General features: G+C 42.5%; 1 protein-coding gene and 1 long non-coding RNA gene across 2 annotated transcripts in view; one reads left to right on the plus strand and one right to left on the minus strand.

Moving 5' to 3' along the window:
* Positions 1–23063, minus strand: part of LOC114096185 (uncharacterized) — a 67695-nt gene extending 44632 nt beyond the window's left edge. The window contains exon 1 of the long non-coding RNA XR_003583379.2: positions 22974–23063. This is a non-coding gene — a long non-coding RNA (uncharacterized lncRNA). The remainder of the gene's footprint in view (positions 1–22973) is intronic.
* Positions 16286–17618, plus strand: Prr15 (proline rich 15). Its single transcript, XM_027939646.2, has one exon. The coding sequence runs from the start codon at positions 16286–16288 to the stop codon at positions 16664–16666; it is 381 nt and encodes a 126-aa protein (XP_027795447.1). The 3' UTR covers positions 16667–17618.
* Positions 23064–25758: the final 2695 nt, after the last annotated feature.

Genomic DNA, 25758 nt, shown 5'->3' on the forward strand with positions numbered 1-25758 from the left:
TCTCTCCTCATATACATGTAACACCCTCTTAACTCAGTTCCTTAACTCTTCCTGGGTTAGTCAGATTTCTGTCACTGTGACAAAATAACTGAGAAAGTCAATTGAAAAGAGGAAAGAGTTATCTTGGATCATGGTTTCAAAGGTTCCATCTCATGGTCACTTGACCCTGTCACTTTGGAACTTTGTTTAGTGAGACAGAACATCATGGTGGGGAGCATGTGGTGGAACAGGGCTGCTCACTTCATGGCAGCAAGAAACAGAAAGACAGTGGGCAGGGCCAGTACAAAATATACCCTCCAAAGTCACACCCCTACTTCTCCCAACTTGACTTCACCTCCTAAACTTTCTGCTATCTACCAGAAGCACCACCAGCTGGAGACAAAGCCTTCAACAAATGAGCCTTTGGAGAACATTTCAGATCCAAACTACCCCCCATTCTGCCCCTAAGAGTTGATTTCAACAGTGAGTAGAGGGATCATCTTAAAATTCAAGATAGCCTAACACCCTCTACTAATTGTTCATCTTCCTCATAATGAAAGTCAAAGTCTTTATAGTAGTGCACAAGACCTACATGCATGACTTCTCCAGATCCCCATAAATTCTCTGACTTCTTCTCCTACTACTTTGGCTCATAATCACTGCATTTCAGATTCATTTCAGATCCTTCTGTAGCTTTGCAAATATGCTAAGCACAAATTTGCTTTGGGGGGGGGGGGCTGGCCATTCCTCTGTCTTCTGCCTGGAATACTCTTCTCCCATTTATAAGAATGGCTACTGTTATGGTTTAGACATGAGGTGTCCCCCCAAAACTCACGTGTAAGTTTAGAGGTGAAATGACTGGGCTATGAGAATCTTAACCTAATCAGGGAATTAATCCCCAGGTGGGTCACTGTGGGCATGTATGCCTTTGGGGTTTATAGTTTGTCCTTGTTGAGCAGAGTTCTTCTCCCTTTCTCCTTCCCTCCCTCCCGTTTCTGGTACTGCCATGTCCCCAGCTGCTTTCCTCCACCACAACCTTTCCATCTGACCTTGTGCTTCCTCTCAGGAAGACAGCAATGAAGTCAGCCATCTATGGACTGAGACTCTGAAACAGGGACCCTTCTCAAAGTAAAGAGGCATTTGGCCAGAAACCCAGATGGATATGTTACTGGTTTGGACATGGAACTGCCCCTATGTTGCTTTTTTTTTTTTTTTTAAATAGGGCAAAAGTAAAAGTGACTGCTATGGTTGGATGCTGAATGGTTTCCAAAGTCCCATATTATGTAAAATGCTCATTCCCCAGGGTGATGCTATTGGGAGGTAGTGGAATCTTGAGGGATGGGGTCTATCCTTAGATCATTGGGGACATGCCCCCTAGGGAGACTGTAAGACCCCCAACCCCTTCCTCTTCCTAGTCATGAGGCATTCTAACTCCATGTATAACTAAAAGCTTAGTTTTTAATAGGCAATGAAATTTAGGACAGTACAAAAGGTGAACAAGGAAACAAAATTGCTAAGAAAGTCTGGACCTTTGAAAAGCACTACAATCCAGGTAAACAAAGACCAGGAAAATGTTGCCTTTTGGAAAAAAAGAGTAGGTGGGTTTAAAAAATAGATTAGCCAAAGGAAATCGAACCTGTGACTCATGCAACTTTGAGGTTTATATTTATACTCCCCACTTATAGGAGAAAAGGTAAGTAGAAAAACCAACACAAGAAGGGGCCTGGACTGATGGTATTTCTAGGTTTTGAAAAAAGAGGGATGCATAATGATACAGACCACACAAAACTTCCATGGGGAAAAAAAATTAGCCTTGTCCAAGGTAAGTTCACAGGGCTAGGGATATAGCTCAGTGGTAAAGTGCCCTTAGGTTCAATCACCAGTACTACAAAAACAGATAAATAAATAAGCTCGCATTAAAAAATCACAACTGAGAAAGAGATTTAAAGTGAGCACATCACAAATAAGCAGATACAGTAAACTGTGGAATTAACCATCAACAAAAGAAAGTTTAGGAATAACAATCTAAAACATTGTAAGATAAGTACATTCAAAATGACCAAAGAGATAACAAAAGAATAGACTTTAAGAGAATGAAAACATAAAATAGGTGGAGATGAAAATAGTGAATATAATTTTTAAATAGTGAAATTAAATATTTAATTAACATATTAAACAGAGGGTTGACCTTTAGTGAAGAGGTAGATATGAGGAAATGAAACAGAAAGCAAGGTAGAGGGATGTAATGGAGGGAGTAAGCCAGGGAAGGAATAGGATGTGGAATATAAAAGAGAGAGAAGGAGAAGGAGGAGGAGGAGATGGGTGGGAGGAGGAGGGGGCGGGGGAGGAGGAACAGCAGCAGCTGGGTGCAATTGTGCACACCTGTAATCCCAGCAGCTTGGGAGGCTGAGGCAGGAGGATCACAAGTTCAAAGCCAGCCTCAACAACTTAGTGAGGCCCTAAGCAACTCAGTGAGACCTTGTCTCAAAATAAAATATAAAAAAGGACTGGGTAAAAGCTGGGGCTGGGGCTCAGTGGTGGAGAGCTTGCCTCACAAGTGTGAGGCACTGGTTTGGATCCTCAGCACCACATAAAAAGTACTTTAAGGGAGGGAGCTGGGGATGTGGCTCAGTGGTTAAGCACCCCTGGGGTCAATCCCTGGTCCCCCCCCCCAAAAAAAAAAAAGAAAGAAAGAAAAGAAAAGAGGAACTCAAAATTGGAGGGGAAACAAAGGGACTTTCTAGAATAAGGGGTAAAATGAGATCCCAGGAAGCCTCCTGGGTGCCACGCATGGTATGGAGGGCAAACAGTCCAGACAGTAACTGGGCAACCCAGGGGTCAGACACACTGCCATGCCTGCTGCTGCTCCACCTGATGATGTGCTCCACCAAAACAGGGAAGTCCACCAAGAAAGAGGGAGGCTCAAAATCCAGGAGATAGCAGTCCAACTGAAGGAGTCCCCAGGCGGAAGATAGGTAGCAGGCCCAGGGCAGTCAGTCCACAGTGGAAGAGAAAGGAGGAGTCTAGGAGCCACGTCTCCAAAAAGATCAAAATGGAGCACAGAGGTTATGGATGTCCTTGACCTTGCAGAAAAGTGGACCAATAAGCCTCTGGAAGGTATGGAAAGAATTAGAAATAGGGACAAAGATAAACTAATTGAAAGGAAAACAAGTTCATTGTCAATTCAGGAAAAGAAACCAAGGAAGATAGTAAATGTCCATTTGTAGAGCACAATGCTTAGGCTGAACAATATTGCATAGGCACAATGATGCAAACACAGAATATTCAGTTAAACAAGAGCTGCAATATAATATTCTCTAGTGGGAATATGGGAGAGGGGAAGCAGATGTCAAGGTGGAGAAAGAGAACTGAATCCTTAATGCACAGTAGGAAACTTCCAGGATGGCTAATACTGATCAATCAAAAGAAAGCATAAAACTCCTATCATTTTTTTAATATTTTTTTTTAGTTTTAGATTGGCAAATACCTTTATTTTATTTATTCATTTTTATATGGTGCTGAGGATTGAACCTAGTACCTCACACATGCGAGGCAAGTGCTCTACCACTGAGCTACAATCCCAGACCCCTAAAACTCCTATTACTGAGAAATATGGAGATCTATAAGTGCAAAAGTAAAAAAGCCAAAATCATTGGAAGTACTGAATAAAGAGGTGGAAGATAGGAATGAGGTAAGAAACATCAGTAATTTTCTATAAACCATTTAATGACCCTTGACTTAAATTTATGTAATCTATCTCTTTAATGAAATTTTAAAAATTGAAAGACAAAAAAGAAAAGAAGCAAGGCCATGTTGTCTGAAACAGCAAAGATGTGACCCTCCTGTTCTTTCCCTCCCCAGGTGTCATTCAGTGATGCAGGTTATATATTGTGATGCCAGGAGTTAATGGAGCAGCACATACGAGACATATTCTCTGGCTTGTGCCCTCAGTCACAGTCTGGTAGTGACCTTATTTCTAAGGAGTGCGTCTGTCTTGCAATTTGTTAATCCTCTTCTTGGAGCATTGCGTTCAAGCTTAACCGAGCGCACTTCCTCCTTGAACTATAGGTAATGCAATTTGGGTGCTGAAGGATAAAGAGCATTCTTGAATCCCATACAGAAAACTTCTGTTTGATTAGATTTAGTCATTAAGCATGTTCCTGAAAACAGATTCAGAACAAATTGTTGTATATTAAATATCCTACAGTAAATGTTGACATTATGTTCTTGGGGGCAGGGGACAATGCCTTTCAAGATTTTCTGCCATTACTTTCAAAGAGCATTTGGATAGATTTGATGGACAAAATGACAGAATTTCCCAACACAGCCAATGAAAGAAATTAGGCAAGGAAAAACAAACCTTTATTTACTGAGTGTTTATTATGGGCAAGTACTGTGCTAGACACCATATTAAATGTATTATTGACTAATCCTGCCACCACCCAGAGGAGTGGATAGAATTTTCCCCACTTTACACACAAGGAAACCAGAGTCTGAAGATAACTAATTTTCCCAAAGCCACACAGCTAATAATTCAAACCAACCATCAAGTCTTTTCACAAGAAATGTACATAATTACAACTCCCATAGTTAATTTGAGCTTTGAGTCCTCTGTGATTCCATAGGGCTTAATATTTAAGCAACCATAATGATTTCACATTGTTTTAAGTGGAAAACTTAGAAAACAATGACCTATGTAGAATTTCTAAAGTATAGCTATCTCTTTGGATGTAAAAGCCTTGATACCAACAAATATTTACTGATCTAGTGATTAATTAAATGGCAATATGAAATTTAAAAAGCAATATCAGAAAAACACTCTGTTATAGGGACAAAGTAACTCAAACCAAGTCAAAATAACTTCACCTCTTACGTCCTGTAACCTTGGGGAAATTACTTCAGCTTTTTAAGATAAAAACGTAAGACTAATAGTATCCATCTCTCCAAGTGACCATTAAAAGTGAAAACAGCTGCTCCATGTGGTGACACATGACTGTGATCCCAGTGACTCAGGAGGCTGAGGCGGGAGGATTGAAAGTTTGAGGACAGACTCAGCAATTTAGCAAGGGCCTAAGTAACTTAGTGAAACCCTGTCTCAAAATGAAAAATAAAAAGGGCTGGGAATGTGGCTCAGTGGTTAAGCACTCCTGGGTTCAGTCCCCATTATGAAAAAAAAAAGTGAAAACAGACCATAGTAAGAATTCAAAATGTATTATTATTATAAAGAATATTTAGCTGCAGCTGAAGCAGTTCTTAATATGTAAACAAAATTACATCAAGTTCACAGCCTGAATGTTCACTACCCAAACTTAATTGTGACATCTGCTGTGTTTGAACTGAACAGAGATGAGCTCCCCAAACTTTGCTGTGCCTCCCCTGACAGCCCATGGCTTGGGAAAGCAGTTATTCCTCAAGGATTCCCAGTGCTGGGAGTTTGACAATGGTCTTGATAAAGGTGAGGAAACCAAAGGATCACTTCCTGCATCATGTTACCCATTCATCAGATATCCCCTCTACCTGTGCTCAGGTGACGTAAGGTGCTGATCCATCAACCAGCCACCAAAGAGGAAAATACAACCTGGCCAATGGAGCAGAACCAAACCCACACTTTGAAAAGGTAAATTAACAAAGGCAGAGAGCAGGTCACCTCCTCAAGGATCGAGGTTACCCCAGGGCTGACCTGGAGTCAGGTGACCAGCTAGAGAACATGGCCTTGGATGACAGCACATGACTTTTATTTACATCAACATCTTTCTAAAGTAATAAAATTGAACGATCTCTATTTCCTAAGAGAGCCCGGATGTCTTGTAGAGCCTCATTCCAGGATTTCATGTCTTCCAGTGGCTTACTCATTTGTTCCCAAGTTCATTATTTAATACAAATTCAGCAGCCGCCCTATGGTATCACAGTATTCCACCCTATCTGAACCCCACAATCCTGACTGCTTTTCCTTCAAAGGGTATTTCAACATGATAGTGTTTTTCCAAAGTGCTAACAACAAAAACAAAAACTTACCAGATGCCTGGATCTAGCCACTGTACTCCTATGTCAGAACTAAGAAAATCAAGTTATTATTACACAGAACAGCCATCTGAATTGCATGTCATTGCCACGGTTATTGCATTTCTTTTTACAAGTCAGTCATATCAAAGCATTCATATCTATACTTCTGTGGAACCACTTTGACAATTTTGAACACTACTATTGCTGGGCACCATGTCTGGTGACATGGTGCTTTTGGAGAGACACACAACCTAGTCATGAGGCATGTCCCTGTGAAGTCAGTCTTCATGAGGTAAAGTGCTGGCTCTGAAAATGACGAACTATGTGATTTTGGCAAAGTAACTTAAGTTCTTAGGATCTCAGTTTCTTGTTCTATAATAATGATACCGTCTATTTCAGAGGGCCATTAGGAGGATTAAACAAGTCAATATTTATATTGTGTTTATTATGTTTATACAACTTACTATGAAATTGTATCTGGTACATAGGAAGTGTCATCAGATAAAATAGGTGATCATTACACAAAAATGGAACTTATTTTCTAGTGAAGTCAGATGATAAATAAATAAGGAAGCCCAAACACCAAGCAAACCAACTTCAATATAATTAAAACATGCTCATTTTTGTCAATGGAAGACTAGATTATTTGGATAAATCTCCTGAAACAATTGAATACAGAAAAAAAAATGCATTTTGCTAGCCTCCTGGAGCAAAAGGGAAAGAATTTTAAGCCCAGGACTCACCCACAATACAGGGATTAATTGAAAATTCTGCCCTCACTGAGTCAAGGTCCCCAAGGGGCATGATGACTTCCCCATGAGCAGAAGTACTGTATGTTCATCTCTCTGTGGGTCTACACGGAAAGCTAAGTTATACTTCGGCACAGAAAAGACCTGGGGTAGAGAGGACTTGTCCCTGGGAGGCGGTGACCATGAGACAATGTGTCCTGTTGCTTTCATCATCCAAAACACAAAACAAAACAAAAAAACCAAACCCTCAAACATAAAAGTAAAGTACTTCTGTCTGGCTGTTCCCCTAAACTCTTGAAAGATCTTTATAAATTAATTCAATTTTGTTGAAGGGCTTAAGTTTTCCTCATAAATAATTCTTTTGGGGAAAATAAGAAATACACAATGGTATTCAAGAACACCAAGAAATAGGACCCTATGAGTGGGAACTAGCAGAAGAAGAAAAGAAAGAGACCTTTAAAGACTTCTCAATTTTTAAATTATCACATAGAAAATATAAAATAACTATGTTATCTGCTCTAATGCCATAATGCACTCCACTATTGTCATGTAAGAAATAAATTTAAAAAGAAAGAAAAAAATAACTATGTTATGTTTAAAGAAGAAAACACAAGTTTAAAATATCTTCAAGGAATAGAAAAATGATTGTGAACTAAATATTTGAAATAAAACTAGACAGAACATTTAGAAGAAAACTTTCAAAAATGTTAAGGGAGAGACTTAATCACTGTTTTAGAAATAACAAAAGAAAGCATTAATGATATTGCCATATAGATCAAAAGAAATTACCTAGAATTAATCACACTGGGTAAAAACTGGGAAATATAAGGTAAGTTAAGAAGCTTGGTAGGACACACTAAGAAAATGCATCAAATGTTTAATTGCAATTCTAGAAAGAAGAGAGACTGAGGCACAGATAATATATGAGAAGACAGTGACTGAAATTTTTCTAAAAGCAACAATCCCAAACACTCTAAAAATAAAAAGAAACCCACATGGACACACATTACGGTGATACCGAAGAAACCCCTAGGCAAAAAGATAAATCTAAATAGAATCAGAGTTGTTTTTTTTTTTTTTATTTTTAAAGACAAATTACCTTCTAAAGAGAGGACAGGTTGACAGTTAACATCTCAACAGAAAGAGAATAACTAGAAAATAGTGGAATAATATATACTGAAAGGAATGAAAGAAAATAACTGCCAACCTAAAATTCTATACACACAAAGACATCTTACCAGAAGTGGGACAAAATATCAGACAAAGCATCAAGAACTTACTACCAGCAGGTTATTACTCAAGGAAAATCTAAAGGATGTATTTCAGAGAGACATGTTCCCAGATAGAAAGTATGAGAAGTGAGAAGAACTAAGAGTGAAAATAAATAAAAGCAAACCACTAATTAGATAAAACAATCTTAATTTAATAATTATACCATGAAAGTATAACATAGCTTGGTTGGGGGTGCAGAGAGTGGGAAAAAAAAAAAAAGATTTCATTGAGGGTAACAGAGTTGGATGTGGCTGGGGGGCAGAGATTGGTGGAATCAAGAGGAATGAGGTGGAACTAATGAATTAGGATGTGTAGCCAGGTCCAGGAGCGCATGCCTGTAATCCCAGAGGCTCGGGAGGCTGAGGCAGGAGGATCTCAAGTTCAAAACCAACCTCGGCAACAGCGAGGCGCTAAGTAACTCAGTGAGACCTTGTCTCTAAATAAAATACAAATTAGAGCTGAGGATATGGCTCAGTGGTTGAGTGCCCCTGAGTTCAATCCTGGTATCCAAAATAGTAATAATCATTCTTATTATTATATTGCAGAATGACATCATGTGGGCCTGGTGGGTCATGCCAGTTGTTCATCCCAAGCACAAGAGGACACTATTCTAAGTTGCAAGCAGGGAAGAAGTTGTCCAGTGAACACTCTGGGTATAGGCTAAAGCAGGGCAGGAGTGGATAGAGGGTGTCCACTTAGGTTGCTTTTGCAGTTCTGATTGGGAGATGATGACAGTTTAGATTATGGAGAACAGTGAACATGGCTGATTGTGGGTGGAAACAAGAGACATTTAGGACATACCACTGATGGCCTTTGAGACACACTGAATACGAGAGTGAGCAGAGGAAGAAACTGAGAAGGACACTGCTATGTTCACCCAAATCCATATGTTGAAACCTAATCCACAACACAGTGGTATCTGGGGGTAGGGCCTTTGGAAGATGATCATGCAGGGATGGAATGGCTCTTCGACACTGGAAAGAGAGCATGAGAGCCCATGTTTGCTTTATTTATATGGGAGAATGTCAAAGGTTTTCCATGGAATGTTCTTTGCCAAATAAGGTAGCGGGTGGGGTGTCTAGTTCCTAATGGGTTACGCCCAACTCCAGAATTACGAGAACTGTCCCATTAGTCGAGTGAGGGCAGAGATCTCACGCCTTGGGCAGTCTACACAAAGGAATGCCAAGATCATTCCCAAGGGAAGACCTAAGTCCCCCATGGCTCAAGTAAAAGACCACTCAAGTAGCTTCACCACTGCAGTAGCTTCACAGGTGGCATCCACAGAGACTCGGCAAGAAGACACCATCTATGAACCAGGAAGACACCATCTATGAACCTAGTGGCACCTGCTCTTGGACCTCCCAGCTTCTGGAACTGTAAGAAATAAATTCATGTTGTTTATAAACCACTGAGTCAGTGATATTCTGTTATAACAGCCTAAAGGGACCGAGACAGACACCTTGGTTTCTGGTTTGCACCCCTGCATAGATGCAGAGCCCCTCGCTCAGAGGATTCTGCAATAAAGGCAGCAACGGGTATAGGAGATGAGGTTGGCAGGTTGTATTTTACACTTGTTTAGTTCCATGTGCAGAAATATCAAGGAACTGTGTAAACACTCAGGTCTGGAATTCAGAGGTGAAGCCTGAGCTAAAAATACAAATTCTGAGAGTCACCCTCATGTAAGTGGTCCCTGGAGCACAGCAAAGATGATCAGAAAAAGACTCAGGACTTGAGCCTCAAGAAATCTAACGTCACGAAGTCTTTGTAAGCTCAAGGTCTGGTTCAGGTTGCCACAGCTTTTTCCTGGCTCTGCCCCACCCTGGGTTGTTTTGCACTGAGTGTCACGGCACTTAGAGCAGCTAGTAGTCACATTGTGAACAAAACAATGCACAGAAAGCACCCATCGTGATATCCACCTCAAGATAACAGCTCGAAAACATCAGCTTATATTGGTAACATCGATGGGAAAGAAGAGGAGGAGCTGGCAAGGAAATCGGAAGGAGCAGCCAGGGTGGAAAAGAAGGAAAGTCGGAATAGGGAATGCTTTAAGGAGTTGTCCACAGCCCTGATGGTGCAGAGGGGTGGAAAGGATGAAGACTGATAAATGGCCTCAAAATCCGGGAACTTACAGAAGCCACCTTAGTGGAAGTGGTGGGCAGATGCCAGATGGCAGTGGGTCAGAGTGAGAAATGTTTGATCTGCAGCGATTATAGACGACATGTCTGAGACCTGGGCTGACCAGTAGGACGGGATCCAACGAGAGGGAAGCAGGGCCACAGAGTGTGCTGCATGAAGAGGCTCCAGCAGAGACACACCACTGCTCTCCTACAGAATGGCTGCCTGGGGAGGTAGCGAGGTCCTTGTCACCAGCACTCTTCACAAAGAAACTGGATGGCTATTTGGTGAAGTGTGAACCAAGAGGCTGATAACTTCCAAACCTGTGACTTAGTCAAAGGGGCCACAGAACCAAAGGGACAAAGGGTATGCCAGCAGGAAAAATCAGCTGGTGTGGACTGGATTGTGCAGAGAGACTGCACAGCCCTCTGCAAGTGCTTAGGGCACGTGCTCAATGTGCACAACTGAAATGATCAGCAGCACTTTGTGACTATAGTTTGTGAACCCGGCAGAGGACTAGGTGAGATGCTATAACAAGTGGATCCCAATTTCATGCTTGGCTGCAGTGCCCACTGTCTAAAAGTTTATAAAACTTTGCCCATTCCCACTACACAGGCTTCAAAGTCATATAAGTAATTTCCCAGCCTCTCAGGCAATGCCAGGTTTGCTAGGAGAGCAAAAACCAGGGCTGATGTCTAGAAATTTCTGATTTTAATGCCTAGTAACCAATGTTTACCTTCTAAGAATTTGCTGTCTGTTATCTTTGAGGGTATTCATTTATTCACTTACCTGAGAAAGCTGCGATTTAATTTTAAAACAGAAAAAAAGTCTTCCATATTCAAATCAGCAACACATTTTTGAAAAGCAAAGAGGACAAGACAAAAATATTAACAAATGTAAGCCATGTCCAGTATGAGCATATTTAAATACTGTAACATTAGGAGTTGCCTACTATTAATTGGATAGATCAGTCAACTTTACATCTTCCCTTTTTGATGTCTGAGCAACACAGAACGGTAGGAACAGACCAAGCGCTCCTTCTAGAATCGGCAGCGTGACTCCTGGATCTGTAGCCAGAAAATGATAACTGTATTTTTAACTCTGTGCCTGTGTGTGTGTTTGTGCGCGCCTGTGTGTATGTTTATATTTTGGTATAGGGAGGTTATGAAAAATTTTATAAATTAAAAAAGGTCCAAGCCAGGTATGGTGGCACACACGTAATCTCAGTAGCTCAGGAGGCTGAGGCAGGAGGATCATGAATTCAGAGCCAGCCTCAGCAATTTAGCAAGACCCTGAGAAACTCAGCAAGAACTTGTCTCTAAATAAAATATAAAAAGAGCTGGGGCTATGGCTCAGTGGTTAAGCAACACTGGGTTCAATCCCTGGTACTAAAAACATACACACAAGACAAACAAACAAAAAACCCAATTGCTACAATGCCTCTACAGTCTGATGATGCTCATCCTTTGGACTTTGCTCCCAGCTCATTTATACCCGCTCTGCTTGCTTTCTTTTACCTCCTCCTTCCCTAATCTCCACACCTTTTTAATGAAAGTGCCCTATTTCACAGATGCTTTTCCTGCCTCTAAAATCTTGTCCTCTAGTAAACACTTCACTAAATCCTCCATCTCTTGTGAAGACAATTTCAGATTGGTCCCCAATAAAGTGATATTACTTTTCCTCTTTTTTTTTTTTTTGAACATTAGCATGTTTTCCTGTAACTATAATAGTCTGTATCAAGTAGGAATATGTTTGGCTGCGACTAATTGAAAATTTTGTTCCATCTGTGGTTAAATCATAGAGATAGGTATTATCTCACTGAAACAGTAATCTGGAGGTAAGTGGTTCCAGGGTTCTTTCAGGGGCTTTCTGTCATTATCTAGGACCAAGATACTTTCCACATTCCCATGCCCTCATCGGTAGCATATTGTCTTTTATTCATATGCCTGTGGCCTCCCTGTTGCAATACACTTCACTATTGCAATAAGGCTGCTGCAACACCAGAGATTACATACTAACACTGTGATTAAATGCAAGAATCAAGCATGTAGCAAAAGATGTTTTTCTCTCTGCCCCTATTTAGGAAGCATTTCCTTAAGTCTTCCTTACCGCCCCATGGGCCATTACTATACAAGGAAAATTATGAAAATCTCTCTTTTTCAGCCTCTAGTTAAACTCAATCTCCTCTTTTGTATAAATCAAATGAAATCGTGTTCTATTTATTGTACCTCCAATAGCTCTTTGCAGCCATCTAACTCTGTTCACCCCCTACTGCCACCACTGTCTCTCAGCCATCACACATGAACTATTCCAACAGTTCCTAACTGGGCTCCCTGTAGCCCCATCTCTGCCTGCTCCATTTGCTCTTTACACCCAACTACCATGATGTGTTCATGCAAATCTCATAATGTGGCCCCCTCTTTAGTGGGTATTGATCTGAATGGTCTGATCACACTCAGCTTTCAAGCCTCATCTCCCAGCTTTCTTAGCACTCAGATCACGCTTGCCTGCTCTCTGCCCCTCAAGAATCCTCATGCCTCAGCACTCAGATCACACTTGCCCTGCTCTCTGCCCCTCAAGAATCCTCATGCCTCGAGCCTTCTGCAAATGCTCACTCTTCCCTACCACAGTTCATTTCTCCTAGCTTCATGCCTCCATTTAAATGTCTTCACTATAAGCAAGGGCTATTTCTTTTCTCTCTTTAAAAAAATATTTTTAGTTGTAGATGGACACAATACCTTTATTTATATGTGGTGCTGAGGATCGAACCAGGTCCCTTACATGTGCTAGGCAAAGACTCTACCACTGAGCTACAACCCCAGCCCTGGAAGGGTTATTTCTATAAAAACGTCTATACCTAGACTGCAAATTACTTGAGTTAGGCATTACGTCTTTCACTACTTTTGTATTGCAGAAAGTGCTCAGAACAAAGATAGTCATCCTTCAGTTGCTCCATACCCAGTCCTTCAGAGGAGTTATGCTTGCATGTATATGAGCACAGGAACATCAAAACAGGTCTTGGAAAAGGGAGAGCATCCTGCAAGAAGCAAGCTGAATCTCTGCTTTTATTGGCAAAAATGTCCTATGTCAATACCTTCTGTTAAACTAACAAAAAGCGTTCATACGTGACCAGGAGCCAAAGCACCTCATGGGTTCCTAGCCGGCTCCGCCACGCATCAGCGGGCAACTCTGAGCAACCTTTTAACCTTCGCATGCTGGGGTTTCCTTGCGCAAATGAGGATAATAATAGAACCTACCTCCTAGGTACGTGTGAGACATAAATGAGTGCTTGGAACAGCACCCGATTCTCAACAGCAAGCTGGTTAATAATGTTATAGCCTTTTAACTAAGGGCGCCTGAAATTCCCCAACATTTTGCCCAAGTGTGAATCAGCCCCCTGTGAGTCACAAAACTTGGGATTCCCGGACCCAGGGAGCGGTGGACATAGGCGGGGTAGAAATCTGGGTAGGGGCAAAGGGAGAGCTGTCGCAGCATTTATTCAGAAGAGCCCACCTCCAGTCTCGGTCTCCTGTTCTCAAGCCTCCACCATTTATTACCAAGTAGGAGTGGGTCCAGCAAGCGGCGCAGCACAGCTTTTCTCCAATCAGACTCCACAAGGGTGGCGCCACGTCTGCGACCAGATCCAATCTCGTCCCCTGAAGGGCGGGAACGCGAAGTGCCTACCTGCACCTGTGGCAGCGGTGACCGCCTCCTGTTTTTCCCCCCTCCCGCTGCCGCTGGGTTCTGGTTTCTCCAATCACTTGGCGAATAACCAGCAGGTGGGCAGATGTCTTTTCGCGTTCCTACCGAAGCGAAGCGTAGGAAGGCTTAATGCGCCAGAGCGAGCAGCTGGCGTCCCACCTCTGGGCGCTTCCCGAGCGGTTCTATCCGGGAAGAGGGACTTGCCTTAGAATGTAAAGCTACTGAATCAGGCGAGGCTGCTGGGTTCTTCACCTGGGGCAAAGAATCCCACAGTTCCTCGGACCGACTGAGCCCGGAGCTGCCTCCGCACTGCTCAGAAGTTGGAGGTGCCAGAGACCAGCAGCAGCACTTAGTTAAGCTTCGCTGCAGGGATTGTTTGGTTCGGTTTCCAGCAACGGAATCCCTACAAGACCACGCGAAGGGACACCACGCCCCAACTTCAGGTACCCCCCGAGCGTGTCCCCTTAGTGCTCTCGGTCGTGAGTGCTGAGCGGGCCCGCGGTGTCCTGGAACCAAGCAGGTGAGCTACCGGGGTGGTTCTGCGTCCGCCCAGACAGAACCGGGAGGCGCGGTATCACCCTGGGGTGCTGCCCCGCGCCGCCTAGTCCCTCACCTCTTGGAACCGAAAGGGAAGTTGTGAGCTGAGAGAGTTCAAGAACTGCACTCTTCAGACCTTTGAGTAATTTGCAGTTTTTTTCCTTGCACAATTTACACAATGCCTTTCGTGCACACAAAGTTTATAGTTCTGGAAATTCTGTAGAATAAAGTGTGGAGGACAGCAAGCTGCACCGGGACCGCCCACCACCACCATTAGTAAATAACCTGGAGGAGGGGGTGCTTTTCTGATCTGCAAAGTTGTAGAGAGTGGGATGTTTGCAGACCCTACTGCCAATTGTGCTTGAGGGCGTGGGTGCCTTTTGTACCGAAGGAACTTTTGGCCGTTTTTTCTTATTGTTTTCAAAGTCCCAGCCCAAGTGTGCCCTGGGGGCATCCTGGGGAGAAGCTGGTGCCATGGTTTGGGGGAGCATCCAAGGCCGCTGGATCGCCTTCCACAGGCTTTGGGACTTCCTCTCCCTGTAGTTCCGGGAGGAGAACTACTAAAAACAAACACTGCTGAAGTTTCTCTCCTGCTCACTGGCAAATCCCAAGAGTGCGAGTGCTGGGAGCGTGGGCTGAGACCTAGCGGAGCAGAAACCGGGAAATGAGCCGCGGCTCAAGCGAATCCCACGCATTCATGGTAGTAGTGCTGGATAGACAGTGTAACAGAAAGTGGGCAGAGAATTTGAGCTTCCAATATTAACACCTAAGTGTTAATAAGCAGCCTTTTTGCTCCGCAGAGGGGCTATTAAAAGCCTGGAGAAAAAGAAAATCGTTTTGGAGTTCGTAGTTGAGCGCTCTCTCCTTTGGAGGATGGAATTGCGCAAGAAAAAGAACAGAAACCTTTAATTCGTAACTAAAATTCTCCAAGATGAGTTGATAGTACAGACAGACAACTTGGTGCATAATTGATACAGCACTAAAGGAAAAGGGGGAAAGGACGTTTGCCTCTTGACCTCATCACAGCTGTAGGCGGGAGCGACTTTTGTGAAAACGCTACATTGGTCACTGGGGAATAAAAGGAAGAGTAGGATGGCAGTTTTCACGGGAAGTTAGTCTAGACGTGCTTCTCTGAAAGTCACAAGGCAGAAGCGGTTAAAAGCCGAGTTTAAAAGAAGCAGAACAAAAAAACAGTATGAGCTTGTCCCTTTTCCTTACTGGGTATAAATTCCCCGTAATATCACATCGAAAAAGATCCTGGATTGCGAGTGTCTAGGGGAAATCCTTTGGGGGGAATTTGGGTCTATTTGATCGTGGTCTAAAGCTCATTATTCAACTCTAGCCTCCTACTCTTGGTTCCGAGCGTCCTCCTCCCAGGTGCTCCTAGGAAGAGAGGTCATTCTAGCCAAGGTGGATCGTTTATGGGCGTCCATCTACAGTCAGACAGTGTGGACAGGACAGAACATTTTCCCTCTGGAGCCGGCTTGATCCAGATGGCTGGATGTGCCCGGGTGCCCTTCACATGGTAGCCACTGAGCTCTCCCAGGAGACAAAGGTTGAGGCCAGAGCTCAAGGATCTGCCCAGAGATCTGGTAGTGGCGCCCTGGAGGTCAGTAGTCCGCCGGCACTGTAGGGGGTGCGGCGGCGGTGCCTCATGGGGGCCACGTGGCTCCGAACTTGGGGAGCTCAGATCTCGCTGGGTCCCAGGTGGAGTGCAGGAGAAGAAAGGAAATTGGGGGCACTTATGACTTAGACCAACCCATTAACCAAGTTGTGTTTTCTTCCCCAGTATAGGGATTGCCTCGGCTTCCATCCCGCAGCCCGCATAGAAGCCTGGGAAAGAGGTGGGGAGAGACCTTCGGGAGTGAGGGCCGCTGCAGTTGAAGCCCTTCCCCACGAGGGGCGCCCCAGTCCCCGGCTGGCGGACCATGGCCGACAGCGGTGGCACCGGCAGCTCTGGGCCCTGGTGGAAATCGCTAACCAACAGCAAGAAGAAAAGCAAGGAAGCCACGGTGGGGGCACAGCCTCTGGCCCAGCCAGACCCCGAGGAGCCCAACCCGCCCAGCCCAGAATGGACTAGCAGCTCCCAAGAGAACCAGCACCCCAATGTCCTTGCGGGCGCCAGCGAGTCCCCCAAGCCAGACAAATTGTGTGGGGAGAAATCTGGCAACAGCCGCCGCAATTTGAAGATCTCAAGATCTGGCCGCTTTAAGGAGAAGAGGAAAGTGCGTGCCACGCTGCTTCCAGAGGGAGACAGGTCCCCAGAGGAGGCGGACTTCCCTGATGATGCCCAGGAGGACAAGCAATAGCTGGAGTGAGCACTCTAAGGCTTATCTCTTTTCCCACAATAATCCCAGAACCCAGTTCCATACCTGAGAATTCTGACCCAGCCCCCTATTTGGTGTCTCACCCCACCATATTCATAATATTCACCCGAGGCCTCCAAGATTTTATTTTTCTGGAAATTGAAGTGTCAATTGAGTTCTCAATATTTCATGACTCAAAGATGCATTAAGTATTTATTTGTGGTAAGAGAAGATACATGCCTCTGAAGAAGTTGGCATAATTATTATTTTTTCCCCAAGGAGCTGTTTTGGGGCATTTGCCCTTGTTCTTGTCATCTATGGGAGTGAGAGTGACGGAGCGGGCCTTCTTTCAGAGAAAGTAGCTGAACTTGAACTCTGCAGCCCTCAAATGAGGAAGGCTGCTCTTATTGAAGATTCTGAAGACTTTCTCGGGAACATCAGATCTCAGTGCTGTTTTTAATGCCTGAGAAATGCACTTCAGGGATACTTCCATAGACTTACACCTTAAGTGAAGGGGTGGGGAGGGAAGAAGCAGTAAGTAGAAACATTTCAAAGTGAGGCAGTATTGCTTCAAAAATAGAACTACAAAACCGAACAGCATATTTTAGTGTGGATTATTAAAATTGTTGTACTGTAAGACTTAAGGTGACTTCTGTAATTTTTTTTCCATTCCAAGACAGAAATTCATCATACTTAAAAGCAGGCATGCAAAGTCCGGGGTGACAGAGTTAATCATTTGCCACACAACATAGCAGCTACTGAAGGAAAGCTGCAGGGAAGAGAACTTTTCCAGAAACTAGCAACATCTGAACTGGAACCAGTTAGCCAGATATTCCAATTTACTAACCACATTCAAGGAAGGGAGGTATCAGTTCATTATTCCTCAATTCTCCTTTTACTTCAGTGCATTTTCATAGAGTAAATCCAAATATATCCTTTTCAGTATTCACTGTTACCTTACCAACAATTTTCTGAAAGTGTTTAAACAAATGGACTAAATTCATTCATTTGTGCAAAGCTGCTTCCCGCCCCCGCCCCAATCCTTTCCCTTCTAAAGCTTATTTCTTTAAAGTCTGTCTTTATCTAATTTCAAAGTCTTTAGATCTATCAACCTAAATATTCTTATTAAAATCTGCAGGTTTGCTTTTATTATGAACTTCAAAAAGAAGGGTAAATGAATAGGACTTTCTTTCAGCAAATTACAGGACAGTTATTTTAGTTGTTAAGAAGCACCAAGATCTTTTCCCACTACAATTTGGTTCATTTTTAAACACCCAGAAATGCATACCAAAGAAATTACATTGATCAAGTTTTTGTCATTTTAGACAATGACCAGCTGCTCACTTTGTATATATAGGGAAGCTGGATTTTGTTTCTGTCCAATTAATAATTTATGAAATAGCTAAACATGTTGATTGTTCTAGGGAATTTAACAAAGAAATTTGATGAGGATTGCTAAAAGAAATTTAAATTAATGACTCAATATTCAGTATCAGAATAATAGAGTTAACCATTTGATATGAGAGTTTACACATACCAAAGAACTTAACTCTGGAGGAAATTGTTTACCTGGAGATTATAAATACCTTATATTAAAAGAAAAAGCATGTGGGAGTGTTTTGTTTTGTGGTGGTTTTGTGCCTGTGTGTTTCTTAAGCATAACGACTTTTTTTTATTATTGCACATTTAGAACCCAAATGTATGTGGCCAAATTCACCTCTAGGTGGAATTTCTGGATGAGGAAGACTTTACATTAATTTTAAATTGGTCTATTGCCCTGAGATTCTGATGAATGAGAACTTGCAGTAGACAAGCAGTTGGTGAAGGAAGGGATTGTGGGCAGGGAGAGAAGGCAGCAGATGTCAAATAAGAATCTGGAAAACCTTGATAAGGTATTTTAATTTTGTTCCATTGAAAATTAGAGTAGGTAACTATCCAAAATGTTCTCTCCCTCTTCAGGAAGGCCAATAGATTAGTACAGTACCTTTGTATAAAATGAAGTCTGCAATTGTCTGATTTAAAATCTTACACTAACTCTTTAATCTACAATTTTATTGTTTAAATTTTTTTTTCTTCAAAATTCCTCTAAATCCACAAAACATTGGCATTTTCCCAGCTTCCGTGTCTAGTTTTGGATCCCATCCAAGTCTCCAGTTGCTGCAGGTATCCAATGGCAGACACAGAATAGTGGAACTTATTAACATGACATCTTTACCCCACTGCTCTGAAAGAAAACTATGCTAATGGAAGTTATGACAGTGAATGCAATTCACAATCTGCCATTGAGGTTTGTAATTACATCGTTTTAAAACAGTCCTAAATTATGCAGTGGGAAGAATACACTGATTTAATCCCAATTCAGTGAAGTGGGAAACCAAGAGAAATTGGTGGGATAAAAAGATAATATAATTTGAATAAGTGTCTTGCAGGGGATTTATGTGCTTTACAGACAATTAATTCCATTCTCATAATGATTATAAATTCTTAAAGCTTTTAAACTTTGAGATAATTTATAGTACGTAAAAAGAAAATGTGGCTGAGTTAAAATCAGAATTCATTAGTGTAGAGAATTTTATTTTCTTTAAACCCATTTACAAATGAAATTTTACTCACAGATTTGGAAAACATTAGAGGGATTTCAAGGCTATGCTTCCAAATGATATAAAAAAAGGGACAAAAATCCAGTGGTCTATTTGCCAAATACTATTATAACCATGATAATTATATACACAGGGTACTTTTTGCCTCATTGACTCTGCTTGTAAAGTTAGTGGCTGAGCAGTGACTCATATTACAGTGCACCTGAATGTCCCTTTGTGTTTGTATTTAGGTTGTTCATCCCATTAGGACTTGCATTTCAAGAATGCAAACTCAATCTTGCATATGCAGTTAGGATGGTCCTGTTCAGTATTAACATCTGGATTTTTTTTAAACATGTGAATTCAGCAATGTCAGACTTAGATGGGAAATATAAACCTAATAAGCATTGGCTAAAACTTTGTCAAAAACAATTATTTTCTTGAGATGCAGAGAAGAACATTTGGATAACTCAAAATAAATAAAGGATAATAAATGAGCAAGAAGGATTTCAAATAAAAGGCAAACCAGAAAGGAATAAGTGAATGGAAACTCATATCCAGGGATCACAGAGACCTTTTATGAAAAAAGAGAACGAATATTAATTTCCCTAGAAGTTGATTTTATTACTGGAGTTTATTTTAGATGTACAAAAATTTAGGGGATTCTTTCTTGGAATAAATTCAAGTTTATCTTTTTTTTTTTTTTTTTGGCAGGTAGGTGAGTACCAGGGATTGAACTCACAGGCATCGACCACTGAACGACATCCCCAGCCCTGTTTTGTATTTGATTCAAAGACAGGGTCTCACCCAGTTGTTCAGCACCTCGCTTTTGCTGAGGCTGGCTTTGAACTCGGGATCCTCCTGTCTCAGCTTCCTGAGCCACTGGGATTACAGGCATGCTCCACCGTGCCTGGCTTCAAGTTTATCTCCACAGCAAGTAAAAAGTGAGATGAGTATCATACATTGGTATGTCAACAGAAGAGACATCCAGTAATACGAGGCTGAACCTAGACTAACCTAGACTAGAAACTGGTCTGAAACCAGACTAGAACGAGTATAGTACCCAAGTCAAATTTTGTCATAAATAATCTAGCTGTCACAGTGCAGCACAGTTTTTCTCACCTGTTCTCTGTACTCCCTGGCCCTGATCTCACCTTACCTCTATGCATGCATTTTTCTGAGGTTCAGGGAAGTGGAAGATGAAGTACCAGGAGGCCCAGGGGCCCTCCCCAGCCTCCTGTAGGCACCACGAGCATTTCACCAACCTCTTTGTAAAAAGATGGCTCTGCAGATTTGGAACATGGGATGCTTAGCCTTCATGGTGAACCAAGATTACCACTAAAAGATGGAATGTCAGGAAACTACACAGGACTTACCTCAGCAGAGGATGGTCAAACATTTGAATAGAATGAATAGAAGGGGTAACAGCTGGAAACTGTTACCAACTGATGGCAGAATATAAGCAATCTTACAAATATGCAAAGCAAGGAATTTGGTTGAATTGTTCTATAGCTGAAATGATAAGCTCATAATCATCATGTCAGAGTTGTTAGCATAACCTCATGCAATAAGATCCAGAGTGGAGTGTCTTTATCTCTGGGGTGTGGGACACACTGTTTACCCAGGAGATAAAAATTTCTGGCCCCAAACCATGAAAGAGTCAGTTTGAAGAAGTTGAAGCTCTCTACTCCTGAGTAGATTGACCTGCTTGTTGAGTAGAGGGTTGGGACCAATATGAAGCCTCCTGTGCTTTTTTTTTTTAAGGGATTTCCTCTGAGTTACAAGCACCCTGAATTATACATTTCTTTCTAACAGTCAGTCGATAAACATAATTATTGATTCTCACCCTCCGAGGCTGGTAGCGGAAAAAGCCTGCAGTTACATAAGACACCTATTCTAGTCCCCTCTCTGATTTGCTCTTGGAGCGTTTGCTTAGTCTATAAAATAGAGAGATGGAGTTTATATTCCAACACTAGAGCTCTCTTTTAGTATGCTGCTATTTTAAGCAACTGGTTGTAAAAGTTAACTCCAACAGTGCTCATTGCTTACTTTAAAACCGAAGGCTCCAGCTGTGGAAGGCAGGAGGGAAGGCCAAGAAATATACACTATGATACAGATACTGCCACCATCATGCCGTCATTTGACCCAGCAATTGAGGTAATCCTGCTATATAGGAACATTGAGCCCCCTCAAATCATGTTCAGAACAAAATCACAGCAATGACTTCTTATTATAGTGTCTTAACATTGAAAAAAGTGTGCTTTGGGGCTCAGGTTGTAGCTGACTGGGAGAGCAAGTTCCTAACATGTGCAAGATCTAGCTGGATCCTCAGGACTGGAAAAAAAAAAAAAAAAAAAAAAAAAAAAATATATATATATATATATATATATATATATATATAACTATTATTTTGTTTGCTTCTTATAATTAGTTAATTAGTTCTTGGAAAATCCAAAACCTGATTGTGTATTCTTGTTTAAACTCAATTTTTCTTTCCCTTTGATTCCATCCTAGGTGAGAAATGCATCTCTTTAAAGCACAGGGGCCTGGCCACACCCATTTCTTTACTCTTGTTTATCCTCTGTCTAAAATCCTACAGGATAAGGCCAAGCATCCATGCCAGCCATTCAATATGATTGACACTTCCCCCAGAGTGGGTTTTGCCTATCAGGTCTGCAGACTTCTGTCTATTCTGTTGACTCTGTTTGGCATATTCTATCCCCACCCCCTGCCCAGAAAACCCTCAATCAGCCTTCAGGACCCAAGAGTTTCTTCCCATTTGCTGCAGTTTGGAGCTTGAATTTCCCCCAGAGGCCCACGTGTTGAAGGCTTGGTCCTCAACCTTCTGGGAGGTGATGGAACTTTTAGAAAGTGAGGCCTAGTGAAAGGAAGGTCATTAGGGAGCATGTCTTTAAAGGGGTTCTTGGGACCCCAGCCCATTCCTATTTCTTTCTCTGTGTTTCCCAGCCACCATGAGATGAGGAACCTCTACTGCCACAAATTCCCTACTATGATATTCTGTTTTGCCACAGTTCTAAAAGCAACAGGGCTAAGCAATCAAGGACTGAAACCATAAGCCAAAATAAACCTTTCCTCCTTTAAGTCAATTATCTCAGGTATTTTGTCACAGTGACAGAAAGCTTACTAGAGACCATTTAACTGTCAAAAGCCTCCCTTCTCCTGGCATTGCCGATGGCTTAACTGGAATACATTCAAACCTGTTTACCTACCACCAATAACCATATTGTATGGATATGGTCACACATCTCCCTGCCCTTTTGAGTATGAAGCTCAGGGAAATTCAAGGGGCAATGCTCATTCCTTGTGCACCTTCATGAACTCCTGGTTAACAAGGATCCATTGATCCTTTGGCTAGTAGATCTTAGAAGGGCCACCTTCTTTTTTTTCTCTGAGGAAGCAGCTGTGTTTGACAGGTAGAAAAAAAAATTCTGAGGATTGTGAATCAGTAAGAGTCAGAGTCCAATTAGGAGAAAGAAACCACACAGTAATTTGAACAGGGAGTATTTAATATAAAGAACTATTATCCATAACAGGGATTGAAGTAACAAGGGATTGGCTACTAAGAAGTAAAGGAAACCCTAATAGGTTGACACAGGAATCCAGGTCAATGAGAAAGCACTGCCCCTTGGGCTAAGACAGAGTGCTCAAGGCAGGTCCCCTCTTCCTTCAACCCCTTAAGTCTTATTGTAAAGGGCACAGCCATGACTCACTGATTGGTAGAGACATCTCTGTGGTGCCCCATCAGCAGTAGTTTCTGGAAATCCATCTTTTAGAACTGGTGACAGTGTGCCAACAGAAACGAAAGCTCTAATTGCCAAATGACTTGAACCTTGTGGATGAAGACACCCTAGGAAACATTGCTAGGATGGGTGGAGACAGCAGGGGAGGAAGTGGGTATTTCTTCAGGCCAGCTTATCTCATTTCATAACATCTCCTTTTGTTTGATATCCTCTTAGGAGATGGCACCCTCAAGATACTCTGAACTCATTGTCCGTGCTTCACGGGCACTTGGCTGGCCACCTCTGCCCATTTCTCCCACTCTCCATTGCAGCCAAAGCAGGCTCCTTTCAATTCACTGACCACTGCTCTCTCTTCCCCCTCCAGGTCTTGGAACACATTCCACCCCCTGCCCAGGAACCCTCCTGGGGGTCAGGTTCCTGAGGGCCTCGTGTTTGGGACTCTTCACATATGCTTTTTCTTTAGACTTTCAATGATTTTGAGGATACTTCTGCCGCTTGAGCAACCATAAGTAAATGGAACTTGGGTGGAGTTACATCACCTCTTTGGCTCCTTTTGCCTTGTCAGTCAGTGGAGGATGTAGCAACAGTTCAGTGTTTGCACAAACTAAGTGCACATGCAGAGCTGTCTGACCATAGAAACTACGCAGCCTTGTAGAAGCCCGCAGCAACATCAGCTGCTTTGATTCTCACTCCTGAGTAATGAGTTGAGAGTGCCTAAAGGAATTATTTCAGTGGTTTCCTTTGAAAATAATCTGAGGACTAGGGATATAGCTCAGTGGCAAAGCATCTGCCTGCAAGCCCAAGGCTCAGGGTTTCACTCCTCCTACTAGAGGAAAAAAGAAATCTAGAATTTAGAGATCCTACCTCCTAGGAATCCCAAGAAGCTTGCCTTTTGGAAAACTGTAGTTATGTCTTTGCTCCAAAATTTCAAGGACAGGTAACACAGGGGATGTTCTAGGAGATAAAGAAAGAAAAAAGACTACATATCTTGGCCCTGTGATGACCAAGAGGGGGAGTTGGATTCTGGGCTGTCATCCTTACATTCAAGAGTGGATCCTGAGCTTGGGATTGTTTAGTGAATACATTTGAACTGTTGCCATACACCCCTAAAGGAGGGTGAAATAGAGACTTGAAGAGGTATCGGCTTGGGGGAAAATGGAGTGGTGAGTGTCAGGAATGTCTGGGGCTGGCTTGGGGGTACTTAAAGGGATAGCACCTTGTCAGTTATCAAACCTCTAAATCCCTGGGAATGACCATTCTCCCCACATTTCTGATCCTGGAGACAGGAGAAGGGCCAGGAAACAGCCTCATCCTCACAATCCACATGGTTTGCTCAAGCTGTCTATCTCCACCCAGTGGGTGGGCATCTGGAAGGGTTGGCAGAGTCGATTAGGGTGGCTAGTGAGGCAGGGTTCAGGTAGCTTCTTGCCTGTTCTCTGGAGGGTTTCAAGGCTCCTGGGCTTTGGTAGATCATATTTTACAGGAATCCTGTCTCAGGCTGAGTTTGCAGAAGGCTGTGGGTTGATTGAAGGCAACCACTCATGACTTCACCCTTGGATGTATTCTGTTTGTTTACACTGAGGCTAGCTCTCAGGGATTCCATGGGGAGGTTGAGAGGCTGAGAGAGAGAAAGCACAGGCAGACACAGAGCAGGGGGAACAGTCTAATAGGGGACTCAAGAGGCCCAGGTGTTCTGAAAGAAGCCAGGCATGGTGGTGCACACCTGTAATCCCAGCAGCTGGGGAGGCTGAGGCAGGAAGATTGTGAGTTCAAAGCCAGCCTCAGCAACTTAGTGAGGCCTTAAGCAACTCAGTGAGACCCTGTCTCCAAGTAAAATATAAAAAGGGCTACGATGTGGTTCAGTGATTAAATGCCCCTGAGTTCAATATCTGGTATCAAAAAGATAAATAAATAAAAAAGAGTTCTGAAAGGAAGTACTCTAGCATCGCACACCTTCCCCAATTGGATGCAATCAGAAAAGGAGGCTGTCCCTGGACCTGCCACAGTCAACACTATTAGCCCCATAATGTACTCAGAGGAAGCCACTTCTTTTTGATCCACAGAGTCACAGAGTTAGGGGTTCTCAGGAATGAAGGATAGAATTTTAACCACTGCACCCTTTAACTGTAGGGCCATTTAGTTGTCTTATTTTTGTAATGTAATACTTAATTTCTGGATTCTATAATTTCAGTGCAATTCAACAACTATCCATTGAGTACACAATACACAGAAGACCCAGAGACAAAAACATGAAAAGGACAAAGATGTTATTAGTGCTTTACATACTGCATAAGTTTAAGCCCTAACTATGTCACTTATATATTCACTTACTTATTTATTCACCAAATGTTTACTGAGTTCATTCAATCTCTTAATTATTCAGTGCCCCCATTGGGGACAATTAAGCTATAGATACAGAAAAGAAAAAAATGGACTTTAAGTTTGCCCTACAATGCAGTGTGATAAGAACAATAATAGTCTGGAGTCAACCTCTCAATCTCTTTGACTTCTCAAAGATTCACTGAAGTGTGTTGCACCGTGTAAACTGACCTTGTTCTCAGATGGGAGTGGCCAGAGCATCTGCTCCCACAGCATTCCCTCTCTATATGACAATTGTCAGTGAGGGAATGAGAGTGCTCCTTGTAAATTCTGTGTCAACAAGGGTGATGACGGTGTGCTCTTCCTCAATAGTCCATCTATTGTGAAGGAAGTCTGCTGAACCCTGACCCATGTTTAGGATCCATGGGAAGTTCAG

This window comes from Marmota flaviventris, chromosome 1 (assembly GCF_047511675.1).
Source record: "Marmota flaviventris isolate mMarFla1 chromosome 1, mMarFla1.hap1, whole genome shotgun sequence".
NCBI lineage: Eukaryota > Metazoa > Chordata > Mammalia > Rodentia > Sciuridae > Marmota > Marmota flaviventris.